Genomic DNA, 13415 nt, shown 5'->3' with positions numbered 1-13415 from the left:
TCAGTAACACAAAAAGGGAGAAGGGTCGATTTTAGGGTACAGTGACAAATAGTATTAAATGCAGCTAAGAGGTCTAGGTGTGTGGGAATAGATTGATTTAGAGGGCTGAGGTAATGAAATTTGCCGACTTGAAGAGGGGGCAGCAGGACAAACCACAAAATAAAAAGCTTAACATTATTTTGAGAGTCCATACTTAATATGGAAAACTTAGACATCTAAACACTTAATGGATGCCACAAAAGCATTATTTGGTATATTTAGAACTCTCTAAAAATTACTGGATTAGGCGAAAATTAAAAACATGATGCTGGAACTGTAAAAATCTGAACTCTTACTCTGGCAAATGCCCTTCATTCGAATCCTCATGGATATGGGCAATAGATAATTTCAAATGCCTCAAACAGTAATTTCAATGAACTTTTGACTGATATTATGAAACATCAGGAAATTTTAAAAAACATAGATGAAGTTCTGAAACTTTGGCCACTCAGATCCCAATGCTGGCAAAAAGAATTGCAGCGTTGGAGGAGATTAGGTAGCCATTAAATAATTGTGTTAGAGGATCTTATTCTTTTGGCTAGGGTTTCAGAGTGGATGCTCCAAACTTTTTGTTCCTTTAACCCCCAGTCTTGATGTGCTTCTGCATGCAGATTCAATAGCCTATCTCAGTGTGGCTACAGTTTTCAAAGCATAGTATATAATTACCTCTTTCACAAGATGTCTCTGGCGTCCCTTTTTATGAGGAATCACTGGAGAAGGTGGACTGAGACATCAGTGGCTGTTGCCACACTTTGCAAACTATAATGATCGAGACAATGTCCCCACACACGAGGAGTGGGTTAATGAATTGATGGTGCTGGCAGGGCATGACCGATTGATTTACAGACTCTATGATCAGCTATACATATTTGATCGGATCTGGAAGCGCTTCCTGACAATCAATGAGGAAACCAGAGCAGGGCACTGCAGTTATAGATGCTGTCTGTGGGAACTGTTGGACGATTTTTCCTAGTCTGATAAAGAGTGAGTTATCTGGAAGTACTGGAGATGGATTGGAGTAGTTCATTGTACAGGGACTCTAAAGTTGCACATCAGTCATTCTTGGTAAAAAGGGGAGTAATATCACTGCTTTTTACCATATCCAGGGCACTGTCAGGTGGGAACCGCTGTGTCATTTGAGAAGTCTATAGTTTATTGTTCCTAGTATCCTACAATTCGGATTAGAGCGGTTTGTAATATCCTATTCCTTGAAAATAAAAGGTTTAAAACAGAATATGTGCCAATAACTACCCCTCTTTTCTCCACTAACTGATTCATATTTTTATTTCGGACTTCTTTTCCAAAGGTATCTTATGTTTCCCCTTTGTAAATTCAAGCAGCCATCTGGAGAACTCTAACAAAAGTTGTCTTTTTTTAAACCTATATATGCGAAGGAAAGTTTTATTAACATTCGGGAACAGACATGTTCTATGCGTTGTTCTGCATATAATCTATACACAATACTTCGCAGCTATGTATGGCTCTTATTTTTAAAACGGTACTGTTCCTGCCGTGGCAACTTATGTACATTACAGAATTCAATCAGCTGTAGGTATAGAAATTAGAAATCACAAAGGGTCTATAAAGGAGAGAGAAAAAACGATTGCCTGTAGTCAGCTGTTGTCTCCCATTATTACAATGCATTCCTAATAGAGACCTTACAGTAGAAAGCCAACAAGTGGCAAATGTTAAGACGTATAATATTATTTTATTTGTCTTTATATTCCTTTATATTCAAATTGATCTTGGTGATAACTGCCCAACTTCTATTTTTATTTCTTTAGGCAGGAGGCGTAGCAGGTGTTTGTGTTGACTTGGTGTTATTCCCGCTTGACACTTTCAAAACACGACTACAGAGCCCGCAAGGATTTTACCCTGCGGGAGGCTTCCGGGGGATTTATGCGGGTGTCCCGTCGACCGCCATAGGATCATTCCCTAATGGTAAGCAATGTTTACTTTTTTTTGCAGCTTACGAAAAATGAACGCTAATGCCATTGGCTGTTAAGAAGCTGTGGCCATATACCAATTAATTTCTGTTAGTTTAATTAATGGTTTGAAGATGTGCAATTGAATAGCGACATATGCAGGCAGTCAGGAAATCACGCAAAACAGCAGATGCGTAATGTAACATGCATAAAATATATCATTACAAATATGCATAGAGCTTCTTGGATCATTGATGAATCATATGAAATACTATGGAGCCGCGATCAATAGCGTTTGGTTTCAGTAGATTTCAACTCGGAGGCCGACTGGCAAAATGTGTTGATTTCTGTCAAAGTAGAGGGAAAGTGTTGTTTATTTGCTTTTGCGATTTGCCAGAGTGAGGCAGGTAATTCTATTAGTATTTAAAAAATTTTTTTTTTTACTGATTATAGCTCACACCAATGTAAAAAGAATTTGCGTTTGTGTTACATGGGCAGATGTACAAACACCTTTGTGTGTCATGGTGACCCTGGGAGAGGAAAAAAGCCATGCTTATGGAACGAGATGACGAGGCCTCCTTAGCTCGCTGTTAAGAACTGCAACCAGGCCTAACCAGTTGCGGCTGCTACTAGACGGGGTGGGGGGATGGGGGGGGGGGTGGGGGGGGGGGGCGGTGGGCTAATTAACGAAAGAAAGAATCTTACCTTGGCACGGCTACCGCCTTCCTGTCGGAAGCAGGAAGCACCTGGCACACAGCCTCTCCAGAGCCAATCACATTGCAGCGTTGTGATTGTGCGCTCAGACTCTAACAGGGAGCCTGTGCATGTTCCTCACCAGGCTGTGTAATGCAGCCTGGTAAGAACATGCAACGTGCACATGAACTGTTTTGTTGACCTAAGAAACCCGGCCAAACAGTTCATGCACACTTTAAGAGTGCAAACTACTCATTCCCTGCTCTGGCCAGCCCCGCTCCACACTGCACACAGGCCACTGACTGCATGCAATAAAAAAAAGAATGACTATAACGGTACGTTATTGTAATTTTATTTTTCCTTTTTGGGTAGTGGGGCAACACTCCTCCACCTCAGCTGAGGAGCCGCCACTGCGCCTAACAACACCACTTCCTTCCTCTGCTGCTTGGAGCACAAGTCAATGTGACATAGGCTGGAGGGTGCATGTATAAGGACACAGGAGAGTTAGTGGAGAGGGTTGTAGGAAGGCCCTGTCTAAGGTCTGTTACAGCGTATTTAACTGTCTATCACAACTCATGTAAACACAACATCAATAGAAGAACAATACTTAGAGAGGAGCTTTGGACCTCCCCCCTTCTGCCATTGGCTTGTTTGGGTGAACCCCCTCCAACGCTCATTGGGTGCCTATTGTATCTTTTACATTTTGAATTCACTATAGTATTTCACAGATGTTTACATTAGTGGTGTTGACATTGCTTTGTTGATTAGTAGGACAAATTAGTAGGGGCCCTGAGCACTGTGCACGCACCCCTTTAAGAAATTAAATCAATGCAGACACTTCAATAGGCTTCAAAGCACCATGCAGTTCTGTTTCTGCTCATGCCTGGCCGTCCTACTTGCTCCTACACAGTATCCATGTGTCACACATTCCCTTCTTCCACCAGGCACTCTTGTGAAAATAAGAGCACTTTGCAGCTCCCCTCCAGCTTGTGCCGGACACTCTCTTCCTTCTTACACCCTGCTGCTGTCCTTCTCCATGTCTGTATCAGCATCACTTACAGACTGTCCCTTATCTCATTACTGCCAATTTGTAATACAACTCTAAAAAGGTCTATATAACAGTTTTGAAGTTCTTCAGAATATTTTATTGCTTAAAAATATATATACTAAAGAAATGACAGCTGGGGAGTTAAGACATAGCGAAGTAGGGGCCTGATTTATTGGGAAACATCGTTTACAACGCATGCGTTACAACGCGTGTCATTAGAATGAATGTTTTACAACGCGAAATCCATTACAACGCATGTCATTACATCGCATAATCCATTACAACGCATTCCCCAAAGTAACGCCCCGGCGGAGTTAGAATAGTAATTGCATTGTAATGGATTATACGTTGTAACTACATGCATTATAACAACATGCGTTGTAATGGATTTTGCAATGCAAAAAGATGTGTTGTAATGACACGCGTTGTAACGCATGCGTTGTAAAGTGTCATATTCTGATTAATTACATCAACAACAACACTAACAGTTCAACATGCAACATCGTACATCCTGTAAAATCAAGCTAGTATATAATTAATGTAGGACAACGTTATAAATTGGCAAAGCATACAAGGGTAAAATCCAAACATTTTACAAAACATGTAATCAATCTAGTGTTACTGCCACTAAGAGCCAACTGAGGAACAGAATTACATGAACGTAACCTGAATTCATTAACTAGTACTTTTAAATACTTCCTCTTACGAATTGTGAGAACGAGACAAATGGAACTTGTGAGAAAGTAAATTATTAGCTAGTGGGGGTGGTAGTCCCCCACAAGCAATAATGTCACTATTCTTGTTAAGTCCAGTAAATATTTCAGTCATTTAAACATGAGCTCAACAGCTAGTAGCTATGACGCAGAGCAGGCAGGCTTAACTTTAGAAAATGTGAAAGCATTTAGAAGTCCTAAAAACAGCTAAGGTCGAAAACACACCTCAATAAACCCTGTCTCCATTTTCTAAATATAGAGAATAATTTAACCCCTTCGCTGCAGCGGCAATTCCGCCGCAGCGCTAGGGGGGATGAGGCCCGAGCGGCGCTCGCATGCTCGAGCCGCGGTTGCGCTGTGCTCATGACGGAGCGGTTCCGCCATGGCGCACCCGCTTAATAGAACGCGCCGCGCAGGCGCGAAATCAGCGCCGCGCAGGCGCGGCGGCAGGGCCATGACGGAACCGCTCCGTCATGACCACAGCTCAGCCGATGCTCATGACGGAGCGGCTCCGTCATGAGCATACAAGGGGTTAATGAACAAAATGACTAAAATCCAATAAGGGGAACGAGAGATTAAATGAAAATTAAAAATAGTGTGATAAAAAGCCAAGTGTCAAACCATTTTCATCTGGCTGCACTTGACCCAGAACCTAGGCACTATTTAAGGCCGCTGCAATGGAGTACAGGTCGGATAACGAAACTAGGTTTGTCCCAACCAGAAGTTTTCTGACATTCTCTAAAATGGAAGTAAACTATCATGAGATCAAGGTAGCAGGCTGTGACGAGATGTGTTCCGTGAGGCCAGATAGCTATCAGCGAGGTGAAATTCAATATTTGCGCCCAAGGAAGGTTCCTCGGCAGCCGGATGCTTTTGGAACCATCACCCGATTAAGATTTCTATGTTCAGACGTAGTCACTTTTTTGGGAATTGATTACTCCAGCGGGGCGAGGCTGTACGCTGCAGCCAAACAGGGCTCCATGAGGCCAGATGCCTTCTCCGCAAAGTCCCACTAAAATGGATTTGCTGCTGCGTAATAGCTCAGATCAGGATCAACCTAAATCTTTGCCATAGGGGCAACACACCTTTGTTGGATTGACTTGGCAGGTTTGTCCCATTCTCTGGGGGTCTTTGGAGCCAAAGGCTTCTAAGTCTCACATTGTTCTGGGTGTTAACAAGTGTACTCTTTGACACTGCCAAGGGCCCCAGCGCCTTGAGCACAACACTTGGGTGTCAAGACTCACTCCAGGAGAAGCCACCAGCAGGGCCCAGGATTGTCCAGTTGGAACTGGTCACCTGGGCCCTTTAGAAAACGGTTGTTGTGTCCCTGTAGTTTAACAGGAGGTAAGCCAATTGACCTTTGGGGTCCATTTTCTTGTCCTGGGTGCAAGTGGGAACAGGTACAGCCTTTGAGGGCTCCTTCTAGGTCTCAACAGCAGGTGCAGTGTTTCTTCTGTCTCCCACAGGTCCAGTAGTTTTCTTTAGAGGGTGCAGAGTTCCCATTCTTTTGTGCTATTTCAAACCTATCAAACCTATCTTTCCCGGACGTGAGAGACGGGATGTGCCGGACCTATGTTGCGATAACGAGCAACTGTGTTTGAATTACTGATTTCCAGTACTATATACAGGAACCAAATTAAGGTCAATTCAAATAGACCATTCCTCCTCGCCTTGAGCGACCGTTGATACGTCCCTTGAGCGACCGGTTACATGTCCACTGTGTCACCAGACCAGGCACGATTCATATCATTCCCTTGTTTTAAAACAACTCTACTAATTGATTCTCAACGGACATACCAGTTATAGGTGACCCGTCCAACTGATCTGGCCTTATACACCTCCACTTTGTCATTGTGGTGCTCCCTTCCCTCCCGTCCCCTCCCCACTTTCGTCCTGAAGAAGACCTGCAGCAGAGGTCGTGATTTCCCCGTATTGCCTCAGGGTCGAAACGTCGACGATCACACCCCCTTTTATTTTCTTAAAGCCTATACCAATTTCCCTGTCCCCTTGTATAATAGTGTATATAAAATTGTATGGGTAGGCTTTACTGAGTGCATTGTAAATTGTTCCCTTGTTGCACTGTATTATTCTAAACCTTATGCCTTTAGCTTTTTCCTTCTCTCATCACTTGAGCACCTCCTTTTCTATTTTTCCCATTGTTCATTTTATGAATATGTAAATAAACTGCAGTATAAATTCACTTGATACTGTTGTGTTGGGTACATTGCATTTATAGCATAACAAGCTAATAATATATCTCCTGTTGTTGTTCAGATTGTATCTGATTATCTGTTCGTTGTGAATAACTAATACTCACATTAATTGTTTCTCATAAATTGTGTCGAGGACCACCTTCCTATATATATAAAAGAAAGTAAGTGCACAGACGTGTTTCACGCACAGAACAATGTGCCTCAAAGGCCTTTCCTAGGTTTGGAGATAACCTGGGACTGTGGTCACGGAGAATAGTTGTGCATTTCATGCGGATTTTAAAGAACATATTGGTGTAAATGGGTTTTGAGCAATTTGAATATTTTTTTCGTTGTTTAGGTACTCGTTGTAAACAATGTAGACGGTTTGGCATTGCTCGTTGTTTACCCTTCGTGGTTAAGGAATTCGTAGTTTATGCAGTAGTTGTTTAATCATATATCCATAGCTGTGCGACTTCCCTTTAGGAGGTGCCCAGACTCAGTACCAGCGTCAGCACCCTATATGGGTACTGTTTGTATTGTTGAGGACTTTTTCATGCACCAAGAATTGCCCAGAACTGATATTATATGTGTGCTGTTGTTAACTCCTGTTCTTTGAGCATGTCCTAAAAAGCTAATACTGCAACTTCCTCCCATGCCTCAACCTGTATCTCACCAGTCAATTTTAAAAAGGCCAGCAGAGTCCATTGTGACATATTGAGCTATAAGGGAATCTTAGTCTTCTTCCATGTCAGCACCTTGGCTACACAGCGCGTGTAGCCAAGGTGCTGACATGCATGAAGACTAAGACTAAGGTCAACGTAGTATACCCACATTGCCTCATATATCTTTCCGGCAGGCAGCACAGGTGTTCTACCCCTCTCACCCAGCCATAGCATATCGCACATCCTTTCCCACCGTATCTAATAATGACCCTGCCACTCATTGAAGCCGGCCCGCCAGGTAGGTCCATCACTGGTGCGCTCAGTCCCCGCCCTGTGGTCAGGAGCTGCAGTTCTATAAAGCACACCTGTGCTTCCCAGACCCCCATATCAGGTCCGCCAGTAAGTTATTAAGTCTCCAAAACAACCTTACTTGTATTCTGATCGGGAGTATTGCAAAATATTAAAGCAGTCTGTGCGGTACAATAATTTTCGATACAGCTACTCTCTCTTGTGTAGACAACAGCACTTTCTTCCAGTTTCCCTGAGTCGCACAATAGGGCTTTTAATTAAGCATGGGTGAATTCGCGATCCGCGGATTTGCGAATTCGCGATCCGCAAAATTCGTGAATTTGTGCGAATTTGCGGATTTTTGTTTTTTTGCGTGTTCGCTGAGTTTCTTGCGTGTTCGCGGGATTTTTTGCGTGTTCGCTGGGCTTTTTGCGTCTTAGCGAGCCGCTTGCATAGCGAAGTTACCCATGCAGTCGTTTATGGGAGAGGGAGAGAGAGATAGATAGATAGATAGATAGATAGATAGATAGAAAGAGAGGGAAAGAGAGAGGGAGAGAGAGAAAGAGAGAAAGAAAGAGAGGCCGGATCTCTGAAGGGCCAGATTCCTGAGTTGCCCCTACAGAACATACAGCTTTTTATTTTTAGCAAAATGCATATGAAAATTGTGCTGTAAAGGTCTCTTTTAGTTTAACCCCTCCTGACAACTCAGAAGGGGTGTATTTGCCATCCTCTCCCTTCTTCCTGTTTTTTATATCTGTAAGTGCTTCCTGATGAGGTTTAATTCCTTGGACAGGTGCCTCGTTGCCTACTTGTAACTATTCTCTGACCCTGCTTCAAGGGTCAGAGCAGGGTCAGAGAATAGATGCAAGTAGGCAACGAGGCGCCAGGAAGCAATTAGCAGCAGGTGTCCAAGTTGAAGTTAATTTGTTTGTAACCCTTTTGTAAAAGGTTACAAAGAAATTAGGTTCAACTTTTGCACCTGCTGCTGTAACCATTGCTTGTCTGAAAATTCGTCCCCGCTGATTCGCAGATTTTACCGCGATTTCGCGAGATTCGCGGATCACGAAATCGCGGAAAATCCGCAAATTCGCCCGCGAAACGGATTTTACGCCCACCCTTACTTTTAATATTACCAGTTATCAATTCTGCCTCCTCGTGATGAATCTGCATGCCAAAGTATTTAAACGTGTGACCCTTCCACCTAAGAGAAGAAGCTGTAGGAGGTCCATCCCCGGCCCTAAATGAGAATATGAAGGACTTTCCAATATTTACCTTCAAGCCTGTCACTTCTTCAAAGTTCTCTAGTTCCATCATAGCCTGACTCACACCCTCAGGAGTGTTTCTAAGATGCAGAAGCCCATCATCCGGTATTATGAAATGGCACCTCTTGTCTTACCTTTATGCCCCACCTCTAGAGCTAGCAGTCATGGCTCCATTGCCAGAGTGCACAAGAGACGTGAGAGTTGAGACCCCTGACTGGTTCGACATTCAATTGACCAGCCCTCAGAGATAGCTCTACCCATATGCACTTTTGCTGTCGGAGGAGGAGCCGTTTCCACTGAAGAATCCTGTCACCAAATATCATCTCCTTAAGCAGCACAAACCAATATATCTCAATTGACACAGCAGGTTCGTGCTGCAGTGTCACCGCTCACACTGTCATAACAGGTGTCAGTCTTCGTACATTTTCTGCCATGCTTCTAGTAAGAATATACCCCGACTGGTCGTGCTCCACCAAGCTAGCCATCAGTGGGCTCAGCTACTAACATGGCCAGAACTTTGTAATCTAAATTTAGAATGGACGGGGTAATACCCACCAGGCATGAGCACTTTTTGCCCCATATTTGATATTGCCACAATCACTACTTCTTATTGTGTTGGGTAGGGATCTCCGTTCATAAGCCTCCTCAATAATTTTGTGGAGTTTTGGACCTATGGCAGCACTGGGTTTTTTCTGGTTGCCATGCCGCGATTGACAGCCCTAATTTTCCCTGACAGGGCATCCAAATCCTCTCTCTGTATCTCATTCAGTGCTTGGACCCCTACTCATCTAACATAGGCCATCATTGTCTCTCTCTATGTGCTACCCCTGGCAACTAGTATAGCAGTAGTCATATAGCACTGGTATAGCAGTAGTGGTGGGATAATCCTCTCTATGATCTTAGATGACTAGACACTTGCATTATTCATATAAATGGTACTCGTTTGTAGGTTTTGCCTATCAGAGAGGGCAAGCTGTCATTTTGCATAAAGACATAGTGTCAGATTACAGTAGGCTTAGAGTTCACATATTGCTTACCATTCATTGGTTTTATTGTTTTTCTTATTTGCTTGTGTTTTATGTGTTCGATTATGTGGGCTTTCCTTCCTCTTCTTGCGTATGTCCTTCCCCTGAAGCATGCCCTAATTACTTGCGTCTTTCAACCACAAAAACACTCTACTTAGTTATTTTTGGTTAAACAGTCCATGAGAGGGCATGTGTTTCCCAGCTGTCTCCCTCATGTACTTCTCTTTCCCCTCTCTGCCACCGTGTTGCCCATGTTCTTCTAACGTGGATTGGCAAATAAATAAAAGGGGAAAAAAAAGTACCTGTGTAACTTTGTAGGTGCACTTATGTGTGGTGCACACACCTACAAATGATGCAGCGGCACCATAGCGCCTTTCTTTCTTCTTTAGCCATGTTTCCCAGCATCAGGAATTATGTATTGCATCCCTAAATGACATTGTCAAAGCAAATAGGCCCCAAAGGTAAGACCTATTGGCTTTGCTAATGCTTGTTGTATTAATGGACTGCTTCCAAAGCCTAATACGTGTTTCTACAATATGTAGTCGTGTTCTCTGTAAATGTAGTTCTTATTGGAAGAGTCAAGACCCCTCACCTTTAGAGCTAGAACACTAACCAATTGAGAATCAGTTTAAACACAAATGGTGAAATATCTTATTTCTCTATCATAGGGCCCCCATTTCATAGGCGAAACAATACTTTGGAGCTTGACTTAACTTGGCCCATTCACCCCTCTTACTCTCAAGCTATTTGAGCAGCTTTTCTCAGATAAATATCAACATGAATAACAGTAATTTGCTTCATGCTTTTTACATTTTCTATATACCAACCTACAATCTAGACTCGCTTTAATTTCTGCAATCACCTGAGTGTTAAAAAAGACTTCAGTACGCACTGCAGTTAACCAGGCCGCTCCCTGGCCAGCCCTACTGCAAGATGACAGTGTTGGTTCCCGACACTCCTAGTTTGCTGCCCGGTATCTTGTTTTGAGCTCCTGGCTTTCTTAGCCAAAGCTTTGAATTCTTTCAACATTCGTGGTTTGTCGTCTCAACATTCAAAGGGTCTCCCCCTCCTCTGTTTTGTTTAGCAGTGCAGTTCTCTATTGTAATGGAATACCATTGGGACAATGAGCCGAATGCCCAGTGCTGGTGTTTTCATGAAGATTGAATCCTAGCACAGCAGTCTCAGCTTTCCATACTTCAAAGAATGGCACATTGGGTAACATAGATTGGAGAAGAGCAACATAGGTAATTTATATGAAAAACAAATTATAATGTGAGCACATCTTTCCCATTAGGGATCAGTTCCTTCACTGGAGAAATTTAATTGAATTGCTCTTTCTGCATGTAATATGCATGTACGCCTGCGCTTATGTGCCTAAGTGCTTGTTCCTCTGTATTTTTGTGTGTATGATATTTATGTATGGTCTCCTACCTCTGTAGTTCCTCTATCTCTGGCAGCTGTATTCCCCGCACCCACTACCACTTTGGCTTTTACATCCTTAATACTTTTGGTCCATTTTGTCTCACTATTCCACATGCAGAGAGGTCCTATAATTCTTTACAATTCCCCTACATTTCGGTCTCCCCTGAGCGTGTGTTGAATCCACCTGACCTTCACCTACCAATTTAGGTCAGTGCCAGGGGTCTTTTTACAGCCATGGCACGTCCACAATTCAAGGGCCAGTTTAGAGGTGTAGGCCTAAAAGTAGTACTATTGCAATTCAGATGCTTTTGATGATAACCCAGCTCTGCTGCACTCAATTTATGTTGTGTTCTTCTGTGCATCTGCAGAAGGTTATGGCATTGGTTAACTAATGCTTCAAATATCTGGTCAAATTTTAAGTTACTTCTTAAGATGAAAACATCTAGAAGTATCATGTTAGAAATAACTAATAAGGAACAGGTCTGTAGTAGTTGGGTTGACCTGAATGTTTTGCTTTTTGGGGTTTTACTGTGAGAGAGCCTCACTACCTGAGACTCACCCACTGTACGTTCTGTGAAAATAGACTGGGAGTGTTCACCGCCATGTCCATCTTTTATGATAACGATTTAGAAAAGGGGGTGGTGATGAACAGAGTGTCTGAGTTAAACAGACCACTCTTACCCAGTCCAAAGATCAGGGCTTGATCCATCACCGTTATTTATCTCACTGCCCCATCCCAGCTCAGAACCTGGCTATATGCAAATCAGTCTGTCCCTGGCCCAGTGCATCATGGGAACAGGGCAGACTAAACTACCAAGCCAATTCTTCACCAGAAAGGAGACAAGCTACCGGGGACCGGTTTCTGGCATTTCAGCCTTCTTCGGCCCGGCTTGCTTGAATCCTGATGGAGCAGTGAGAAAGGGACTCATGTCTGAGTATACCCTGCCACACCTATAGTGGCCAAAAACGATTTAGAAAAGGGGGTGGTGATGAACAGAGTGTCTGAGTTAAACAGACCACTCTTACCCAGTCCAAAGATCAGGGCTTGATCCATCACCGTTATTTATCTCACTGCCCCATCCCAGCTCAGAACCTGGCTATATGCAAATCAGTCTGTCCCTGGCCCAGTGCATCATGGGAACAGGGCAGACTAAACTACCAAGCCAATTCTTCACCAGAAAGGAGACAAGCTATCGGGGACCGGTTTCTGGCATTTCAGCCTTCTTCGGCCCGGCTTGCTTGAATCCTGATGGAGCAGTGAGAAAGGGACTCATGTCTGAGTATACCCTGCCACATCTATAATGGCCAAAAACGATTTAGAAAAGGGGGTGATGATGAACAGAGTGTCTGAGTTAAACAGACCACTCTTACCCAGTCAAAAGATCAGGGCTTGATCCATCACCGTTATTTATCTCACTGCCCCATCCCAGCTCAGAACCTGGCTATATGCAAATCAGTCTGTCCCTGGCCCAGTGCATCATGGGAACAGGGCAGACTAAACTACCAAGCCAATTCTTCACCAGAAAGGAGACAAGCTACCGGGGACCGGTTTCTGGAATTTCAGCCTTCTTCGGCCCGGCTTGCTTGAATCCTGATGGAGCAGTGAGAAAGGGACTCATGTCTGAGTATACCCTGCCACACCTATAGTGGCCAAAAACGATTTAGAAAAGGGGGTGGTGATGAACAGAGTGTCTGAATTAAGTAAGACCACTCTTACCCAGTGAGACCCTTGCTCATTGCACCATCAGGATTCAAGCAAACCGGGCCGAAGACGGCTGTAATGCCAGAAACCGGTCCCCGGGAGCTTGTTTCCTTCCCAGTGTAAGAATTGACTTTTGTAGTTTGGTTTGCCCTGTTCCCATCATGCACTGGGACAGGAACAGACTAATTTGCATACAGCCGGGTTCTGAAACTGGGATGGTGCAGTGAGCTAAAAAACGGTGTTGGATCTAGCCCTGATCTCTTGACTGGGTGAGAGCTTTCTGCTTAATTCAGAGACTCTGTCCCTCACCACCCCTTGTTGTAAATATTTTTGTCCACCCTAAGCGTGGAAGGGTATTCTCAGATGTGAGACCCTTGCTCATTGCACCATCAGGATTCAAGCAAACCGGGCCGAAGACGGCTGTAATGCCAGAAACCGGTCCCC

The 13415-nt window shown here is 43.7% G+C and overlaps 1 protein-coding gene across 2 annotated transcripts in view; it reads left to right on the top strand.

Annotated features, from left to right (window-relative positions):
• The window catches only part of SLC25A26 (solute carrier family 25 member 26), an 885107-nt gene that overhangs the window by 217595 nt on the left and 654097 nt on the right, over window positions 1-13415 (top strand). For both annotated transcript variants that reach the window (XM_086936841.1, XM_086936842.1), the window contains exon 2: window positions 1824-1980. In XM_086936841.1, the coding sequence (XP_086792967.1) occupies window positions 1824-1980 (157 nt within the window). The remainder of the gene's footprint in view (window positions 1-1823; window positions 1981-13415) is intronic.

Source organism: Lissotriton vulgaris, chromosome 9 (genome assembly GCF_964263255.1).
Source record: "Lissotriton vulgaris chromosome 9, aLisVul1.2, whole genome shotgun sequence".
Lineage (NCBI taxonomy): Eukaryota > Metazoa > Chordata > Amphibia > Caudata > Salamandridae > Lissotriton > Lissotriton vulgaris.
The sequence above is the reverse complement of the archived record's forward strand: the minus strand, read 5'-3'. Positions and strand labels throughout refer to the sequence as shown.